This window comes from Alexandromys fortis, unplaced genomic scaffold (genome assembly GCF_014885135.2).
Source record: "Alexandromys fortis isolate MF-2015 unplaced genomic scaffold, M_Fortis_MF-2015_v1.1 scaffold_27, whole genome shotgun sequence".
In the NCBI taxonomy this organism is placed as follows: Eukaryota; Metazoa; Chordata; class Mammalia; order Rodentia; family Cricetidae; genus Alexandromys; species Alexandromys fortis.
In genome coordinates this window covers 2,995,475-3,015,677 of record NW_026067952.1, presented here as the reverse complement: position 1 = coordinate 3,015,677, position 20,203 = coordinate 2,995,475, and the positions used below count along the sequence as shown (strand labels likewise).

At 52.7% G+C, this 20,203-nt stretch overlaps 2 protein-coding genes across 5 annotated transcripts in view; one reads left to right on the top strand and one right to left on the bottom strand.

The window, feature by feature from the left end:
- Positions 1 to 335: 335 nt before the first annotated feature.
- Positions 336 to 18,377, bottom strand: Znf335 (zinc finger protein 335). 4 transcript variants are annotated; one of them, XM_050150817.1, is made up of 27 exons: positions 18,177 to 18,377; positions 16,795 to 17,032; positions 15,799 to 15,876; positions 15,316 to 15,621; positions 15,090 to 15,233; positions 13,245 to 13,391; positions 10,959 to 11,202; positions 10,690 to 10,867; positions 9,795 to 9,907; positions 8,971 to 8,989; positions 8,736 to 8,852; positions 8,579 to 8,655; positions 8,343 to 8,503; positions 7,790 to 8,019; positions 6,652 to 6,745; positions 6,448 to 6,542; positions 4,782 to 5,047; positions 3,727 to 3,838; positions 3,271 to 3,645; positions 2,345 to 2,487; positions 2,110 to 2,252; positions 1,878 to 1,981; positions 1,388 to 1,465; positions 1,149 to 1,232; positions 999 to 1,064; positions 837 to 918; positions 336 to 742 (listed from the first exon to the last, which is right to left on the bottom strand). In XM_050150817.1, the coding sequence occupies exons 1-27, from the start codon at positions 18,375 to 18,377 to the stop codon at positions 615 to 617; spliced, it is 4,023 nt and encodes a 1,340-aa protein (XP_050006774.1). In that variant the 3' UTR covers positions 336 to 614. The 4 variants fall into 4 exon arrangements, with proteins under 4 accessions (XP_050006774.1, XP_050006776.1, XP_050006775.1 ...); XM_050150819.1 differs by having other exon boundaries at positions 336 to 739; XM_050150818.1 differs by having other exon boundaries at positions 15,090 to 15,230.
- A 759-nt stretch (positions 18,378 to 19,136) lies between these two features.
- Mmp9 (matrix metallopeptidase 9) overlaps positions 19,137 to 20,203 on the top strand; it is a 47,528-nt gene continuing 46,461 nt past the window's right edge. The window contains exon 1 of the mRNA XM_050150826.1: positions 19,137 to 19,269. The gene's annotated coding sequence lies outside the window, so the exon portion shown is untranslated. The remainder of the gene's footprint in view (positions 19,270 to 20,203) is intronic.

The following is a 20,203-nucleotide window of genomic DNA, read 5'->3' as shown; positions in this document are numbered from 1 at the left end:
CCTTGCAGGTCTGAGTCCCTAGAGGCTTCTGAGCGCCTATACCAGACTAACAGGCTGCTAAATGCTTTACAGTCAAGGCCCAAGAGGAAGTATATAGCCTCATAGGTATAGTACCTGCCCTTTCAGGTCCTGGAGACAGGGAGCCCATGGAGAAAGCACGGTTCTCTTTAGCTCAGTCATCGCCTGGGGTCAGGCTGGTTGGGCCTGTACTGGACCACTGGAACAGGTGGGTCAGCTGACTGTGGAGTCAGCCTCCACTTGAGACTTCTGCCTGCTTTCCTGGCCCCTTACCTGGTTCAGGTTATTAGCATGTATACAAAGAGAGCTACAAGGGCTGGACTCTGGTCCCTTTATTGAGACTGAGGAGCCAGTGGGTCCATCCAAACAAAAATAAATTTCTCTCCCAAAGCCTGCCAGCAGGCTGAAGCACCCAGCATGTCCTGGCTGGGGCCCATGGCTGCCCCCCCCCTCCCCCCAAGAGCACAGGTCTGGCTCCTTTGGAGTCAAGGGATACTGATTGTCCAGTATCTGGAGGCCCTAAGTAGGACAGGAAAGTCCCCCGTCTCCAGGAGAGCTGGCCCCGATATCCAAGATCAGCGTTGGGCTTTTGAGGCTCAATCATCCGTGATGGTAATGACGTCATACTCGATGCCCTGGTGTTGCAGCTGTTGGATGTGTTCAGGCACTGCCTCCTCAGTGCCAAACAGGCCCTGGACTTGGGCCATGGCAGCATCAGCCACTGCTGCCAGAGGAGGGAAAAACACAGTAAGCCTGAGGCTCCAGAAGCTGGGTCTGGCCTCAGCCTCCTGGCTGTCAGTGTTCAGCCCCATCTATACCTGTAACAGCAGAATGTGCTGCAGCCTCAAGCTGAGCCTGGGTGACAAGCTGCTGGCCTGGGGACACAGGTACATACTGGATCTGGAGAAAGAAGCCAGTAAGAATACAGTCCCCCAGGTGCCTCACTACCCCAGCTCTGCCTGGTCCTCCAAGTAACATACCTGGGATTCCTGCAGGAATGGGGTACCTTGCTCATACTGGATGTGTGTGATCTGGCCCTCCTGGACCTGGGGATGGGAAGCTGGCCAGTGATCTAGAAAGAGGCTGTGTGGCCTTCCTCCAAACCCCACCTTGCCCCAGACCTGGCCTACCTGGATATGATGGCCATCAGGGACCACAACATACTCCTGAGGCAGTAGGTGCTGGACGCCGTCCTGAGAGATGATATACTGAACCTAAGAAAGAGGACAAGGCAGGTTCTAGGGCTCCACTCAATGAGAACTGAGGTAAGTGGGCAGAGTAGAAGACACAACTGTGGACACTGGCCCAGGTAGTCTGGAAACTTGTGTTCTAAGGTGGGCCTAGGCGGGCAAGGAAGACAGGAGTTTACCTGGTTGTCAGAGGTGACCAGGTGCTGTACTGTCTGGCCATCTGCCGTGGTGATTTCCTGGATGTAGGCAGCTTCCTCCTGTTAAGACCAAGCCCAACTTAGCCACAGTTCTTTTATTTATTCACGTGTTCTGTGTTGTGTTTTTTGGTGTGTATGTTGTGTCTCCACCCGCCTGGAAGCCAGATGGTCAGACAGGGTGTCAAGCATTGTTCTTCACCTTTTTTTCCCTGCCTGTTCTGTTGAGGCAGGGTCTCTCCATGAACCTGGAGTTCTTGGCTGGAAGCCACACAAACCCCAGAGGTCTCTTGTCTCTACCCTACTTGGAGCTGGGCTTCTAGGAGTGCAAGAGCTGGCCAGACTTGTAACATGGTGGGAGCTGGGATCTAAACTCTGCTCCTAATGATGGTGCAAGGCTTCTAACCCTAACTCTGAGCCACCTCTCAGTTCTGTCTGTCCCATCCTCTCTGCAGGGGCTCCAGACTTTGCTTACCTGATTGGTCACTGTCTGTTCCTGGGCCACAAAGATGTGTTCCTGGCTCAGTGCCTGCTGTAGCCGCTCTGGACCTAGGACACCATGACTGGACTGGATGGCAGCTGGGCAGAGAGGAGTGGCTCATTAGGGGGTTCAGGGAAAACTTGAATGCCTCATCCCTGGGGTTCCCTTGCGCTGTGGTTCTAGCCTTTGGACCAGAGGCCCACCCCTGTGGCCCAGGGTAGCTCACTGTGCAGTGTGGTCAGTGCTTCCTCTTCACTGTTGAGGATGATGGTCTGGGCTGGGGCTCGGGCTGTAGCACCCCCAGTCTTTCTCCCTTCACTGCTATGTAGCCTCTGGATATGGAATTTGAGGTGCCCATTCCGGTTGAAACTGAGGAGGGAAGAACAGGTATAAAGTGGCTCTACCTTGTGTGCATGGAAGTCCCTCCCCCCTTCCCTACTCCTGGCCACCCCAAGCCTCACCGCTGCCCACAGAGGTGGCATGAGAAAGGCTTCTCATTGGTGTGCGTTAGCATGTGCCGCCTCAGATCCTTCTTGTTCTTGGAGGCGAAGCTACATTGATTGCACTGGTGAGGCCTTAGGCTTGAATGCTGTGCCATGTGAGCCTACACAAGGTAGAGACCAGGTACCAGTGGGTGGGAATGGGAGGTAACAAGTCTCCACAAAAACTAAATGCACGTTAGTGAGGAGCCGGACCAAAAGGACGGACCTTACTGAGACTAGTCTACCATAGACATAAAGCGAGAAGCCAGAGGCTGTGCCATTATACCACTTGGGTAATTTCTGTCTCAGTTTGTGACTCTGTATCATACTTACTGAAGAAGGACTCCCTGCACGCTAGGGCTCAGTCCTGCCTAACTGGGCATTACCTTTCCCATTGGAGGGTGAGGCTATAGGCCCTGGCCTCTTAAAGAGCTCAGAGGATGCAGCACGGGGTTGGATCTGAAAACCCTCCAGCAAGTGGAAAGAGTTCATGAAATTTATCAGAAACTATTCTGTTTTCATGCCATCCCGCATTGGCCTCGAACATCTGCTCTCCCACCATCCTCTAGCATCCTCAGTCTCCAGTCATGCCACCCTCTCTGTGCCTATGCTCCACTGCCTGGCTCCATTGCCACCTCTGTGGTCTTTCTGGCATCCTATCCAATGCCTTGCCGCCCCTGCTCTACACTCTGTATCCTTCACACTGGGAACACAGTCTGGCATTAGTCACTTTTTATCTGGTTGGTGTCCTGGACCAGGCAGCTCCCAGACCTGAGATCTGCTGAGTCACCTCTGACCCTAGAGGGGCACAGAGGACTATGCTTGAGGAGATGCTCTCTAAAGAGTTCTTATACAAATGAGTGACCGCAGCAATGAAGGCAGAGGCATGATGGGGGCACACCTACCCGGACCTCAGGCCACTGGCGAGCACTGAAGGGGCAGTCAGGGCACTTGAAGGCAGCAGGCCCAGCATGGGCCCGCTTGTGACTCTCCATCTCTGCTCGGCCAGCAAAGGCCTCTGAGCACACCTTGCAAGAGAACTTCTTTGCTGACAAAGCTGCTGCGGATGATGGGGAGGTGGGTACTACCAGGCCTAGGGTGCTGCTGGCTGCAGGGGATGGGGTGGAAGAGCCCTGGGGGCCTCCCGCATGATGAGTCTTCATTGGAGACAGAACCTCAGGACCATCTCTGGGTGGCCCTCCACACTGCAGCAGGGGCCACTTTGCTCCAGAGGCCAGAGTATCTGGACTTGGGAAGGAGATGGAGCCATCTGCAGTCAACTGTAGAAAAACGCACAGCATGAGGTGCTAAGGAGGGGCAGAGGCAGGACACTGGGTGGGGTGGCCACTCCCTAGACTCACCTCGATGTGGTGCAACTGGGTTCCATCAGCTGCCATGATATAGTGGGTGCCAGCCTCCTTGAGATTCTCACTCACAACCACAGCCTGGGCTGTCTCCCCAGGAGGTTCTTCGCTAAGGGCACAGAGTGGAAGTATGAGGTGGGATTTCCAGAAAAGGGTGGAAGGCTATAAGAATCCCTTCTCCAAGCAACAGTTAAGCTGAAGGAGCCTGAGTGAATGTAAGGCGTCGCTCAACCATTTCCACCCAGGCCCCCGCTGTCTCTTCCATAAATGATAACCAAGAGCTCAGGGTTTCACCCTACTCAAGGGGTGGCCTCCATGTCCCTTGGTAGGGAGAAGACAGCACTCCAGGTGTCCAGCTCAGAGCTGGCCAAACGGGACAGGAAGAGGCCAGGCAACAGGAGGAAACAGAATGGATCTGGTAGTCAAGCAGGCAGGGCAGAGGCTGAGGCAGCCTACCCAGAAGCTGGCTTAGAGCTTCTGACCCTCATTATAGCACAGGACCAGAGCTCCTCAGATGGCCTAAAAGTTCAGTGGGCAGAGACATGCTTGTCACGAATTTGCACCAGAGGGAAGCAGGTCAACAAGTGACCCCACATTTGTTCAAACACTAAAGACAGAGGAGCTCATGGGGATGGAGAGCTGGAGAGATGGTGCAGCACCTAGAACACTGGTTGCTCTTGCAGAGGACCCAGGACAGGTTCCCAGCACCCACAGCCACAGGGGATCTAATGCCTTCTGGCTTCAAACTCACATTTGGGGCAGAAAAAAAGGTATATAGGGTTGAGAACCAGTGTTCCAAGCCTCACCACCTAAGCAGCTGACCTAACCTCTAGCCTGTTTCCGCATCTGTAAAAGCAGGGAATCTTGTGGGAGCTAGCTAGGCAAGACCATTAGTGCCAAGTTCCCAGAACAGCCAATGACCAAAGAATGGCAGCTTCCAAGCCTGCACAGAACACAATCTCCTGCTGCTCTGTACACACCAGGACTCTGCCTCCTGCTAACTGGGTTGGAGTAGGGAGCACGTCTTAAAGACTGAAAGGAGCCAAGTTTACCTGTAAGGAGTGCCAGGAGCTGACGTCCTCTCTTCCAGAGGGGGTGCTGTGATGACACTGTAGCTGGCCCCACCAAATGGCCCAGATGGCAAGGCAATCTGCTGTAGGTCAGGAGGGCCTAGCTGGCTCTCAGCTGCCACACTGCTCCCTGGCTCTGCTACACGAAGTGTCACCACCTGTTGAGTGGTGTCTTCAGGGGAAGGCTGCCCACCAGTAGACGGGGACGTCAACTCTGCCTCCACGCCCTCTGACTTCACCACAGCCACCTGCAATGATACCAGTGGAACAGAGCTGCGGTCCAAGGTCCTTGGTGCCTTAAAGCTCACCATCCTACCAGCGCCTCTGCTGTCACCATTCATTTACACATCCCAAGAACGTCCTAAAACACATTCAGTTGGGCATGGTGGCACATGCCTTTAATTCCAGCACTCAGGAGATAGAGGCAGGGAGACCTTTGAGTTTGAGGCCAACCTGGTATATGTAGCCCAGGATAGCCATGGCTACAAAGAGAAACCGTCTCAAAACAAAACAGCCAGGCATGGTAGTGTATGCATTTAATTCCAGATCTCTGAGGGTTCTGTTTTGTTTTGTAGGCTGGCTTTGAACTCACAAAGATCCACCTGTCTCTGCCTCCCAAGTGCTGGGATTAAAGAAGTGCACCTGGACCACCGCCTGGCTGCCTCTATGTAATTTAACAGAATTTTAAAGTAGGACCAAATACCTTTAGCAGAATATACCTTTTTTTTTTTTGTTTGTCTGTTTGTTTGTTTTTCAAGATAGGGTTTCTCTTGGCTGGGCAGTGGTGGCTGGCGTGCACACCTTTAATCCCAGCACTTGGGAGGCAAAGGCAGGCAGATATCTGAGTTCAAAGACAGCCTGGTCTACAGAGAGAGTTCCAGGACAGGCTCCAAAGCTACACAAAGAAACCCTGTCACCCTGCCTCGAAAAAAATGAATTAATTAAACAAAGCAAAACAAAAGACAGGGTTGGAATGGCGTGTGTACACAGTGGTCATGCTGCGCATCGCACCTGGACAGATCACTGAGCAGCAGGGGTGGGATTTAAGGTTTCAAAAGCCCATGCCTGGCCCAGTCTCTCTCAGTCTGCAGATCAAGATGTAGCTCTCAGCTACCACTCAGTGTCATGTCCCCTGCCATGGAGACAATGGACTAAGCCTCTGAAATTTTAAGCAAGCCCTCAATGAAATGCTTTCTTTTATAAGAGTTGCCTTGGTCGCTGGGTGATGGTGGTGCAAGCCTTTAATCCCAGCACTCGGGAGGCAGAGGCGGGTGGATCTCTGTGAGTTTGAGACCAGCCTAGTCTACAGAGCTAGTTCCAGGACAGGCTCCAAAGCGCAGAGAAACCCTGTCTCGAAAAACAAAAACAAAAAACAAAAACAACAACAACAAAAAAAAGGTTGTCTTGGTCATGGTGTCTCTTCACAGCAACAGAACAGTGACTAGGACAAATGTTCACTGGTTACTAGACAGCGTACTGGGAAAGACTGTCCTTGGCTCCACAGTGCCAGGTCCTTCAAGTTTTGCCCATAAGGGTTAGATTGATCTGCCCCCAACAGGTAATCTGGACTCACTAGTCTCCTTTACGTGCCACATTCAGCAGAGCTGGCATGCTCAGCAGTTGGGCAGGGGAAATCCTGAGTGCTTACCTGCAGGGCTGTCGCCCCCAGCTCCCGTTGGGCGCTCATGTTCAAAAGCAGGTCCAAGGCTGTCTGAGTGGCCATCGCAGTGGACTCTTCAGCTCCTGGGGGTATGGGGTATGGGGCCTGGGTTTGAGAACAGGCTGGACACCCGGCACCCAATGCCACCCTTGTCATCTTCCTACCCTACTCCCTGCCTTCTTCAAGGCTCACCTTGTTGGTAGATGATTGTGGCACCACTTAGGGCATCAGGACAGAGTAATGGGGGAGTCTCAGGTGACTGGAAAGGTGCTGGCTCTTGGGGGGCCTGGGGAAGTAAATGGGTCAAGCCTGAGAGGGGTGGCCTGATCCAAGTGCATTTCCCGAGCACATCTAATGTCATCATGTCCTCCCAGTCCCTTGTTTGTCTCACCTATTATTTTTAAAGGTATTTACCAGCTCAGTGTTCAGTGGAATAGTGAGGCTCAGAAATGTGAAGGGCTGGGACTTGAACCCAAGGCTGCCAACTCCAGAGCCCATGTACTATTATTGTAGTATGGTTATCTTCCTAGGGCCACTGGGAGCTCCCACAACAGAATACTAGCTCCTTACCCAAATCTAAACCATCCACCCTTTTTTTGTCTGTGTGTATGTGTATAGGTACAAGCGCCACAGTGCACATATGGGTAACAAAGGACTACTTTGGGGAGTTATTTTTCCACTTCTACCATCTAGGACCTGGGAATCCAAATCAGGTCATAAGGCTTGGCAACAAGCACTAACTCGCTGAACCATCTCACAAGTCCCTTCATCTTCCTTCTTGTCAACAGTACTCTTGAGTTTCATGAGGGAAGGCAGTGTACCCATCTACAAGATGGTACTTCTCAGCATCTCATGGCTCTAAAAGTGTGGCCATGTAACTAAGCAGCAGCTTCTAATAAGGCTCACGACGAAGATTTGGGTAGATGACAGCAAGCATCATTTTTTACCATCTCCCAGCCATTCCCTTTGCTTCTGGCCTGGAAGGTGTTCCTGAAGCTATGCTGGACCATGAGAACAACCATAAAGACCAAAGACAGATCCTAGGATGCTGTTAAAAAATATTCAGACAGCTTGGTCCCTGATCACCAGGGTTTGGGCCACAGCATCTCAGAGCTGTTGAGCTTTGCATTTAAGAAAACAATTCACTCTGGTGTATGTGCTGTCCAGACCAGCACTGGAAAGCCACCCTCCTCTACGCTTACAACTGTACCCATAACTTAACTGATGTCCGCCACAGTGACTGAGGGAGGGAATCATCCTGTTGGATCACAATGTGCAAAGGAGACCCCGCTAGTTCCCACTGTGTGTACTACCTCCCAGCAGGACCTACCTCAGGCCCTGGCGAGCTGGGAGGCAGGCCAGGAGCCGCAGTATGCTGCTGCTTCAGCTCTTCTATCTGCTGCAGGGAGAAGAAGGGGCGCCGGCGGGAGGGGGGCTCCTCAGGGTGGCGCCGTCCCCACTCCTCAAAGCTGTTTGCATGTCGGCACCGCACATGCAGGCGCAGGTTCTTCTTGTGCCGAGTGCTGAAGTGGCAGTACTCACAGGCGAAGGGCTTGGCCCCTGTGGGTACGGGGACACTTGCACCCATGCAGCTCTGCAGGGAACCCTAAACTCACTCTATAAGTCATTACCATGCTTGGACAAACACTGCTGTCCAGTCCAGTGGACTAAAGCAGAAAGGACATTCTCAAGGTCACCTCCCATTTCCCTCTTTCCTAACTAAGGCAGGGAAAGCAGTTGCTGACGCTGGGCTCAGGAGCAAGAGAATACCACAGGAGTTCCTTTATGGCATAAGGGTAAGTCTATCTGTAGCTTGGGCTGTTGAGATGGACAAAGAGAGCTGAACTCTGGTTGGGGTGTTGGGACTGGAGGGCTGGCCTGACCTGTGTGCTTGACAGCCACATGGGATAGCAGGAAATCCTCACGGAAGGTTCGGTAGGGACAAAAGCTGCATTTGAAGGGCTTGTCGCTAACATGGGACAACTGGTGGTTCAACAGTGCCTTCTTGTCATCACAGAAAAACTCGCAGAACTCACATTTGAACCTAGAGGCAGTTAACAGGGAGCTCAGAAACAGGAGGGGTTCCTTCCCGACCCAGGGACCTCCAGTAGGGACATACCTGCGGTTGGCAACAGCCTGGATGTGTGTGAGCAGGTGCATTTTGAAGGTGTAGCGCTTCTTAAAGGACTTCCCACACTGCGGGTGGGAAGGTGGAATGAGATGGGGACGGCCCAGAGAGGGCCCTGCCTTCAGCCACAGCTCGCCTGACCACCCACCTTATCACACATGTGTGGCTTCTCAGTGCTGTGAGTCTTCATGTGCTGCGTTAGTCTTTTTTGCATGGGATACACACGGCCACACACTGGGCAAGGGAAAGAGCTCAGCTTTGGGGTCTGGGAAGGTATAATGAGAGGTCAGAGGGAGAGAAGGGACAGAGCAGGGAGCTCTCACCTTATCCATTACCCCTATCAGCAGTCCAGGGCCCTTCCCAGGCCAAGGCCCCACACTCACCGGATCTGGCCTCTTCTTTCTGGAAAAGGAGAAACCAAGTGTCACCAAAGCCTCCCCACAGCTGTCCAGTTTCAGTCCAGACCACCCCTCTTGTTCCTCATGCCCTCTCCTCTGAACCCATGGAGAGCCAGCGGGTATTCCCTGGGGAGAATGCTAAGGCTCCACAGGAGACACGCTCTGTGCTAGTTAAGCAGGGTCATGGTCTGCCCACCTCCAGTCACAGGACACATTTCTGCACTACAGGCTCCAAGAAGCCCCATAGGAAAACCTGGTGACCAGAATCCTAGCAGGCTACACAATCCCTTCTTTTTCAAGAAACCTGTAAGCATCTTGGAAAACTGTTACCCACCCTGGTTCCAGTACTCCATGGGTCTCTATCCACCCTCTGCTCATAGATCATAGGCCAGAGAAACCAATTCTTTGCCGGAGCCATAGGCCTGGCTGTAACTCACTGAGCAGCCACCAGGCTGGAAAACATCTGATTTTCCCAGTCCTAATCTGCTCTTAGCTCTGAGAAAGGCCTGTACCTGACCAGCACAAGACCTTCTAATCACCCATGAACCCTGTAGTCACACAATTTCCTTCAGATCCCTCGACAACTGTCTCCACTTTCCAGATGAGAAACTAAAGCTCCCACATGAAGGAAGATCCTGAACTGGGGACCTCAAAGCGCTAGCCCTGAGGATTCTGGGACCACTGATCGGGTAGGATTCACCTTGCTTTCTGAATGTTTCTAACCAGAGCAGGGGTGCTACAGAGGACCCACGGTACTTCTGACCGCATGTTCTCCTGCCTAGATTCATGTGCCCGCACAACTCACTGACCGGTCCCGGCTGTGCACAGCAGCATGTCGGATGACATCCTTCCGGTAGACACTGGTGTAACTGCACTCGTCACACTTGTAGGGCTTGCTGCCCACATGGTTGAACATGTGCTCCTGGGAGAGACAGACAGGGCTGGAGGCTCCGCTGCCCCTCCTTCTTCCTTACCTCCCCTTACACACTCGCTCACAGCCTCAGGGTGAGTGTGGACAGCAGAGCCTGCTGCCTGGCTGGGGACTCTTCCCAGAGAGACACCTGCTGTGCCAGTCCTTAGGCTAGTTTACCATCTGACCGAGGAAATGAAGGCTCAGAATGAAGGGACCTCGTGACAGCAAAGCTTGGAGCTGGGCAATGTGGCTCCATAACCCATGCCTTATGCTCCACACTGTGGGACAGTTCCCTGAGGAGCCTAAAGAACAACTCCAGCCTGCGTGTTCTGCGTGGGAAGAAGCAGTAGCACATGGAGTCAGCACAGACTGTCTGCCAGGCCATGAAGGATGAGTCTACACTCCACCCTGCCATAGCACGGGTGTCGTCAAGTTGCAATTCTGTAGTACATTGGGACAGTCAACACCTGGAACCTCAACTGACACAAAATGACAAAATACAGCATGGGCTACTGTTGGCCCACACCTCTGGAGTGAGATGAAAGAAGCGTTTTCCTGAGACATGCCACTGCTGTGGAGTGACTGCTGGACGGAGCTACCCACCCGGCCAGTCAGGCAGTGAGGATAAGCATGTCTAATGTCAACTGCATCTTTCAAAGTGAGGTGTCACTCACTGGACACCCTAACAATTGCCTGTGGCAGCCCTCCACAGGCCACCATGTCCCAGTATCCTTCACAAGCTAGATGGTCAGAGTGACTCGTCCTGCCCTGTGACCTCCTGGACCACACACCTTGAGTGAGGACCAGCGACGGGAGCGGTAGCTACATTGCAGGCACTTGAAGAGCTGTGGGTCACCAGCTTCGTGGGAATTGACGTGGAAGCGCAGATCCTCAAGGGACAGGAAGCGTGAGCCACATATGCGGCACAGGTAAGGCCTGAGCAGTGGCTTGGGCGACTTGTAGTAGTACCTGCCAGGAAGGGATGGAGAGGCCACTGGCTGGGCTGTCGGCTCAGGGAACCCCCAGCCTGTTAAGCTCACCTCTGCAACACTGTACCTACTTTCGGTACTTCTTCCCTAAGAACCTCCTGGAGGGTCGCCCTCGGCGGCGGGGTTGGGCGTCAGGTTCATCCTTGCAAGAGTGGGCTGCATTCTCAGCATCCGACTGACTCACACCAGATTCCACTGGGCCTCTCCCCACCTTGCCCCATAGGCCTCCTGGGCCCGAGGAGCTGGGAGCCTCGAGATCCTGTAGTTCTGGAGGGTTCTGTGTGCTCTGGGAACTCACCAGAGGCTCTCCTACACCTGTTACGACACCAAGATTAGTCAGTCACACACTCCAGGCTGAGGCCAGTCAACTTTCACAAGCGATCACAGAATAGACACAAGGTCAGAGGAGAGGACAGTGCAGATGTCACCCTGCTTCTAACCTACTCAGCACAGCAGGACAGAAACGGGACAGTATCTCAGCAACAGCCCAGACAGTCAGGTTCTGGACTCAGCACCCTCATGGGTTGGCTGTGAATCCGCAGACAAAGACTTTCCCTCTCTGAGTCTCATCCGTCCCATCTCCCGACTGCTGTACTAACCCACAGGGACACTGTGGATTTGGGAGAAAACAACAGTGGCTTTGACCCTGGAATATCCTTGTGAGGCTGGTGACCCAAGAAAGGGTTCATGGCAAGAGGAGCTCCATGGACAGCTTACAAACTCTCTGAAGTCTAATTTGAATGGCAAACCTCTTCAAACTGTTTATAAATACCATTTCAAGGGCTAGAGAGGTGGCTCAGTGGCTAAGAGGACCCGGGTTCAATTCCCCACTCACATGGCACTCACAACTGTCTAACCCCAGTCCCAGGGGATCTGATGCCTGCAGACACTGCAAGCACATGGCAAACAGACATACATACAGGCAAAACACCCAAGCATATAAAAATAAGAAGAAAGAAAACAAACAAACAGAAAAACTCCTTCAAGGCTGGAGGTGTGTGTCAGTGGTAGAGCACTTGCCTGGCATGTACAATGTCATGGGCTGCATCCCTGGCACTGTCAACAAATTTGGCCACTTGGTATGAAGGCTTAGTGAATAACCAAAGACTTCTGCACCCAGCCTGACACCTGAGCTCAATTACCAGGGCCCACAGGGCAGAAAAGAACCATTTCCCATAAGCTGTCTTCTGACATGTAGAAGCTCCATGTGGCATGCTTGTGCGTGCACACACAAACGTGTACTAATTTTTCTTTTCTTTTTAAATATCTTTATTTTTTGTGTATGAATGTTTTGCCTACATGTGTATCTGTTTGTCATGTGTGTGCCTGGTGCCTGTGGAGGTCAGAAGGAGGCATTGTAGATCGTTGTAAGCCACCATGTGGATGCTAAGAATTGAACCTTGGTCCTCCTCGAGAGCAGCCACTGCTCTTAACCACTCAGCCACCTCTCCAGCCCCTTTGTTCTGTTTTTAATGATACAGCCTGGAAGGCGCCTCCTTTGTGTGTGCTGTACAGTGTGACGTCTGGGGAATGGTACATGGACTTGTTCTTGGACCAGCAAAGCTACAGAAGGACATCACGTCTCCTGCTCTTTATTCTTGACTTACTCACTTGACAAGGGGTCTCCTACTGAATACTGAACTGGAAACCCCACATTTTGGCTAGGCTGGATGGCCAATGAAGTCCCAGGGTCAACCTGTTTCTGCACCCTCAGCACTGGGAACACAGGCACACAGTCACCTCAAGTACTCCTTCTGTGGGTGCTGGAGCTTGACCTCTCATCATGTTTCCACAGCAAATTCTCTTACCCACTCAGCCATTTCCCCAGGCCCTAGGACCAGTGCCATTCACTCTTGCTGTGAACCACTGCCTGGGTGGGTTATATTTACTTTTCTGCAACTACAGTTCCTCTGGAGGGATTCCAGAATCTACGTTCAAACTGTACAGGCACAGTGGCCACCACACAAACAGATGCTGTCCTCTTCCGCTCATAAAGAAGAGATCCAAGGGGCAAAGTGACAAAGCCTGTACTCACACCATGACAAGTCATCCCCTTCAGGGACACAGCAGTCACCAGGTCTCATTCTCTCTTCTCATTAAAAGATGATTGGCTCACTTATAAAGACTCACCCCCTTTTCTTGCTGTGACAATTTATTACTGGAAGGCGTCTGCCTAAACTAAACAATCACCGAGGTTGGGTTTCTCCAGCTGGGGCAGGGCTCCTTCCCACGAAGCCTGCAGCAGTGAACGGAGACTGCTGCTCTGCACATGCACTCAGTCTCACAAGTACCCCAGAAGCATCAGGCAGCAGAGCCATGTGTGACCTCCACACAGCCATCCCATGACTAAGTCTTACCATCATAGAGGTCCGCAGTCTCTAGGCGGGGCAGCTTTCGGGGTCGGCCAGGCCTCCTTCGAGGTCTTGGGGTGCTAGGGGTGGGACGCTGGAGCCGCAGCTGCCGGCCCCGGGGCTCATCCTCAGCTGGATTGTAGTCGCTATCCTCTGCAGAGTCAGTAAAGGACAGTGTCTAGATCCACACTCTGACAAATCCCACTTCCCCATCACTTTTCTCTCTGCCAGTGAGGTCACCCCCAAGAAGCCGTCTGCACCCTCCCCCACAGAGGACTAACCTTCATTTTCTTGCACCTTTCCTGGCACCTGCCAATAACTCACCTTAATTGTAAGCACAAAGAGGTACCTGGTTCTCAAGTCACTTAAGCGACTGGTAGAAAACAGGCAATTAGCACTGAGTCTACAAGCTCCCAGACTGAACTGTTCCACCTTGTGGACAATAGCCACACATGGCCATTCAACCGTAAAACGAGCCTGGTCCAACTCAGAAAAACTTAGTTATAAAATGCATAGCCGGGCGGTGGTGGTGCACGCCTTTAATCCCAGCACTCGGGAGGCAGAGGCAGGTGGATCTCTGTGAGTTCGAGGCCAGCCTGGTCTACAAGAGCTAGTTCCAGGACAGGCTCCAAAGCCACAGAGAAACCCTGTCTCAAAAAACCAAAAAAAAAATAAAATAAAATAAAATAAAATAAAATAAAGAAATACAAGATCTCTAAGTACAGGAGAAAAAAAAGTGACCCAGTTATGATGATACACACCTATAATCTCAATGTTCAAGAGGAACAAGTCTGAAGCCACCAAGGGCTACACAGGAAAATTCTATCTCAAAAAATTAGGAGGGGGAGGAACTGGAGAGATGGCTCATTTACTACTTTTGCAGAGGACCCAAGTTCAGTTCCTAGCACCCATGTGGAACAGCTCACAACTGCCTGTAACTCCAGTTCCAAGGGATACAATACCCTCTTCTGGCAGCTAGGAAGTACTGCACTCAAGATGCACATACCCACAAACAGACATACATATAATTAAAACAACCAAAAACTTTGAAGAAAAACAAGGGGCTGGGGAAGTCACTAAATCAATGAAACACTTGCTGCCGTGCATGAAGATCTGAGTTTAACCTCCAAGAACCCATGTCAAAAGTTATGCAGACAGTGGATGCCAATAGTTCCAACACCAGACACAAACAGAAGGGTCCCCCAGACTTCCTGGCTAGCCAGTCTAGCTCAAAAGCAAGTTCTAAAGTTCTAGGTTCAGTGAAAGACCCTGTCTCAAAAAGTAAGGCAGTGAGCAATTGAGGAAGTCACCTGACATCAATCTCTGGCCTGCACAAGCATCCACACAAATGGTGTGTGTGTGTGTGTGTATGAGAGAAAGACAGAGACAGAGACAGAGACAGAGACAGAGAGAGAGAGAGAGAGAGAGAGAGAGAGAGAGAGAGAAAATTATTTTATTGGTTTGAATTGGGGTGGGGAAGAGTTTCATGTAGCCCAGGTTGGCCTCTAACTATGCAGTAAGAGTGACTTCTGATATTTCTTCTGATATTGCTTCTGATATTTCTGCCTGTACTTCATATACCACTGTGCTTGGTTTTACTAAGATTTTATGACCATACACTGAACTATTTTAGATATGTAAGTAAATAAATTGTGGCTAACAAAGCTATGGAAAACACATCTATTTTCTGCTTGCATTCTAATTCTTCTGTTGCTCTGGTTTTCGGTATATAGCCACACAGCTTCTTCTGTACTGGAGGGACAATGGTGTTGTCTCCTTCCAGGTAGGCAGCCAGGAGCTCAGGATTTATAGACATGTGGGGACAGAGGGTTACCCTGCAGAGTGGCTTACCCTCTAGATCGTCAATGGCCCCAGCATCCACAATGTCATCCTCCTCCTCCTCCTCTGGCCCTTCCTCCTCTGTGGTCTTGGTAGATGTTCCCCACTTCCGTAGACGCCCCCTTTTACCAGCGGCTGTTGTTACTGCTGCTGCTGCTGCAAAAGTAAAGCGAGCTGCTACATCTGGCTATGTGTGGTCCCCCACCCCTCCAGGCCTAACTGGCTGCTGCAGACACACCTGGACGGAAGTGCCGCTCCCGCATGTGGCGAAGGAGGGTTGCCTTGGTGCTGCTCCTGTACTGGCACATCTTGCACTTGAACTGCTGCACAACCACCACCTCCATCATGGCCTCCAGGCTCTGCAGGTCCAGCTCGTCAGTGCCAGAGGCTGGGGGTGGCTGCACTAGAGAGCTAGGTTCTCCCTGGGGCTCCTCAGGAGGTTCGAGGCATGTAGATGTAGATGTGGGGCCATCCGCCAGGGTTTCAATGGCTGCCAGACTATTGGTCAGGGTGGAAGTAGACATTGGTGATGTAATGGGAGCACCTGAAGACAGGACAGAAAACGGAAGGCAGGACTGCCTGAGAGTTTCCGCTGCTCTTCCCAGGCAGGCTCAAATCCCCCACGAGGCCAAGGCAATGGCTAACCCTCTGGGGTCACATGGAGACCTCTTCTGCTCTCATCTATTACAGGGTTCCATGGGAGTGGCAACAGAGTTCATACCATCATCTGGGCCCTGCAGGATCAGATACTGGGTGGTTTCTGCTCCTCCTTCTTCAGCACTGGTCACAGTAATGCAGCCTGGCAAAAGAAGATGAGGGTGAGAGTCCTCAGAGGAACCCCAGCTGTAGGCCCATACCCTTGGGTTTTACCTGGCAACTGGATACCAGTCGCAGCACCTCCTTGAGCTGTGTGTACTTCCACTGCAGGCTGGTGGGAGGTCTGGTGGGGAAATGCTGGCCCAGGCACCAGGATGCCAGAGCTACTACTCCAGCTGCCCAGTCTTTGACAAATGGGCTAGAATGTCTTCCTCTGCCCTCTCCATACTTCAAGATACAGATCCTGCACTATCGTTTTCACGGTGCTTCTCAGCCTATGCCAGAGCTCTGTGAGGTGCTGGGCACTGTGCACGTCATGAAAGACCCAGCACAGTAGCCTGAACTCACGGAGCACCCATCTGGGCTTACTGCCCAGGGCCACCCTCCACTTTTTCTAAGTACCACTTTTGGGTAAGTCACTTTCTGTCTTCTTTGCCTTTCAATTCTCATGTGGGCCAGGTTAATGATAGCCATCTCATTTGGGGGTCACTGGAAGATCTGTGACCTCCTGTGCTCCCAGCACAAAGCCAGATACAACTGCTTCTATATTTAAAAATTCATTACTATTGCATGTACAGTGTGTGTATATGGACATGTGTGTAGAAGTATAATGACAACTTTCTAGAATTGGTTCTTTCTTTCCACTGTTACATGGGTTCAGGAGCGGTTACCATGTTTGCCTGGCAAGCACTTGTTCACCAGCTATCTTACTGGCTCCTGTCACAACTATCTCTGCCACTGAGTGCTGTGACATCCAGGCATCATACTAAGAACCCACTGTGGCACCTTGTGTGGAAACAGCTATAAGTTTTCCTGACACATTCCACAGTAAGTAAGGCAACTATCTTGCATTCACACATCTGGCTGTGGGATTCTGCAGGGCCACACCCTCCCCACTCACTCTGGATGAGGTCCGGGCCAATGGTAGACTCAATGATCTTGTCAATGGCAGCACCGAGGTCTGAAGAGGAAGCTGCGCAGTCCGACACCAGCATGCTGGGGTCTGGAAGAACACTGGAATGCACCAGGGCTGGGGGGCCACTTGGCACCTCTGCCACTGTCCCGCGGGACACAGAAGATGAATCAGGGAGGTAGCCATGAGGCAAGGGGTCTGCTGAAATGCTCTCGGATACCTCCTCCTAGGAGCAGGAAGCAGAGGGCAGTTTAGGAGCCAGGGATGGGGCAGGTCAGAGCAGCCTGCAGATCCCCAAGAACAAAGCAAATAAAGTCACCTACACTTGGAACCCACTGAGGACTAGGAGAGCTCTCTAGGCACTGAGAGCCCTAAAGTCCATGGATGTAATCAGGCTCTACCTGAGGGCTCAAAGAAGGACCTCTCTACACCCCACACCACAGCCAGGAGGGACAATTTTCACAGAGTTTCTGCATCAGTTGCTCTCTCTGCCTCAAACTCCTCCATCATCACCCCACTGCTAGTTTGCACGCAGCCTTCTCCCAACCGCTTAGTGGCTCCCTCCTCTAGGGAGCCAAGCAGGACCCTACTTAGAACCTTTCTCCATGTGCACTCTGCGGCGACTCTGTCACCTCCATCATGCTGGTATGATGACAGGTCGGGTCTGCACTCCCAGAGGAGCTGTCCAATATGGACCAGGACTACACCTGTCCTGTCCCCAGCTGTAACCCCGTAATTTAGCATATGTTACACTCAGAGCAGGCCCATTTCTGCTGACTTAATGAAACCTTAGACTGCACATCAAGGGCCTCTGCTTAGTATTCTCCATCAAGTGGTGTCGGGATACATCCACTGCCTTGCAAAATGACGCATTAAGAGATAAACGCACTTCTAATTCTCACTTGGCAGAGGAGTACGGGGTCAGGAAGAGATGGGTCACTGTGGGCAGAGGAGTACGGGGTCAGGAAGAGATGGGTCACTGTGGGTTTTTTTTCCCTTACAGCCTCACATGCATAAAATCAGACATTCCCATCCCATTAGACAGATCGGAAGGCTACAGTTACTGTGAGATGGTTCAACATTTGAACCAGGAAGGGCTGACAGAGCATTAGGGCTCTAGGAAGGCCAGGAGATAAGGAATCCTGGCTGTCAGCATGCTCTGCCTCAGTTTCCCTTTCTGCAGGATCTGGAAACAACTGGTTTTATAAGTATGTCCCTTTAACAACTATGGGGTTTGTCAAAAGAACAAAACCTACTACTCCGAGCAGTTTGGCATGCCATGGCCTCTGTCTCAGAATCAACAAGTATTTTTCTACAGGTAAGCTTTGCTGGATGGTCCCCTTGCCCACACCGTCCAGCCTGGTTCATACCACAGAGCGGCTGCCACTGTCTGAGCTCTGCCCCACGCCAGAGTCGTCGGCCTCCGTTAACTCTGGGGCAGTCGCCGCGTCGCTGCTGTCCGCGGACACGGCTTCCGAGGTGCCCACACCCAGGCCGCTCTCAGAGGGCTCCTCCTGCTGGCCCGGCCCAGGGGCCGCGTCGCTACTGCTCTCCACCTCGTTCTCCTCCATTGGCGCGGGGGACCGCCTGCCAGCAACGTGCACCGTATGCGGCTTTCACTCTGCCAGAAGAGACGACCATGGCTGCAACAAGTGGTCCACCTTTCGGGTCCGGCCAAGCTGTACCCACCCAGATGCATCGGCGTGCCCATTCCGCAGATGCAAACACTGAGCACCCGACCAAACGGGGAGGGGTTTCCTCGAGTCCCGGAGAGCGAAGCTTCCAGAAGAGGATGGGGACGCCTCGCCTCTCCGGCTGGGGCTCCTCCAGGAAAGGTGGTCGCGGCGTGCGATCGCTTCCCTTTGCTCCTCCCAGAGGCGTGGACCACCCTCCGACCCAGGGCGGGCACAGCGCCTCAGCCCTTCGGACCCCGCGTCCCCTCGGATGAGGACCCAGTGGTACAGCCCGCAGGCCCCCGGGGTCAGTGGTTCGCTCCCCCTCCCCGGGTTCCCCTGCGGAGGGGGCTGACAGCGACGGTCTCGGGGCTTGGTGACTCGGGGCTGTCCCCGGCGCTGCCTGAGCTCCAGGCCCGACGCCATCTTGTGGCGGCGCCGGGTTTCCGCTCAGGCAAATGCGAAAGCGGCTAAAGGGCCTGGGACCCCGGGGCCCTGTTCGGACAGCCCCGCCGGCCCGGGAGCTCGGCACCCGGCAGCCCCGCGGTAGGACCCTAGTGCACCGCATTGTGCAGTGGGGCGGCCCGTCTCCGGCTGTCGCTCACCTAAGCCTCTGGCTGCTGCGTCGCTCTCCGACTCCGGCATCGACGAGGTCGCCATCCTCTCACCCCCGTCGCGGAGGAACCCATCACCCTCCCTTGAGCCGGAACTACTTGCGCCGCCGCCCCCGAGGAAAGACAGATTTGCGGAGTCTTAGAAGGTCTCTCGGAGGGCTCAGAACCGTGGTCAGGTGCAGAAAGACTCTAGAAGTTTATATGCTGTCTGACCTGGGGGTGAGGGCGGCTGGGGTGGGGGACTACTTTTTCTGGTGGCGGATGGCTACAAGGGAAGTGCAGTGACGTCACGCGGGTCCCTCCGAGGCACGCAGGATGAGGCGTGGCGGAGGTGCCTAGCTCTTATGGGCGTGGTGCCCAGCATCTGGCCACACCTCTCGGGGTCGCTGTGGGGAAACGTCACCTCCCAGGGTGGCTTAGAGGTGTCGTGAGCGGGAGGAAACGTCTGCTGTTCTGGCTTTTCGCCTATGATTTAAGGCGCCTCTGGAGCCTGATCGGGTCCTCTCGGGTTAGGTTTGCTGTGCCGTGCGGAGGGGGCGGGGGGCGTATACAGATGGGAAAACCGAGGTGCATATCTGTCTCTCTCTCTCTCTGTCTCTCTCTCTCTGTCTCTCTGTGTCTCTCTCTCTTTCTCTCTCTCGAGACGGTTTCTCTGTATAGCTTTGAAACTTGTTCTGGAGCTTACTCTGTAGACCAGGCTGGCCTTGAACTCAGAGATCTGCTTCTGCCTCCTGAGTGCTGGGATTAAAGGCGTGCGCCACCACCGCCCGGCTAATCTTCATTCTTTAAATCTTAGTTTTGTTTTTATTTAGACAGGGTTTCTCTATCTAACAGCCTTAGAGGTCTTGGAACTCACTTTGTAGGCCAGGCTGGCCTTGAACTCACAAAGATCTTCCAGTCTCTGCCTCCCAAGTGCTGGAATTAAAGGCAGAGGCAGGTGGATCTCTGTGAGTTCGAGGCCAGCCTGGTCTACAAGAGCTAGTTCCAGGACAGGAACCAAAAAGCTACGGAGAAACCCTGTCTCAAAAATCAAAAAAAAAAAAAAAAAAAAATGAAGATTAAGTAAACACACACAAATCCCCGAGTCTCTTGAGACTTAGGTTCACTTTG

Bases quoted from the DNA above. Each gene is read 5' to 3' on its own strand.
- Znf335 (XM_050150817.1), bottom strand. From the start codon at position 18,377: ATGGAGGAGAACGAGGTGGAGAGCAGTAGCGACGCGGCCCCTGGGCCG. The intron at 15,622-15,798 runs GTATGAACTCTG...TCCTGTCTTCAG, and splicing joins CCTGCAGGGCCCAGATGATG to GTGCTCCCATTACATCACCA. The intron at 9,908-10,689 runs GTGTGTGGTCCA...TGTCTCTCCCAG, and splicing joins GTCGCTGGTCCTCACTCAAG to GAGCACATGTTCAACCATGT.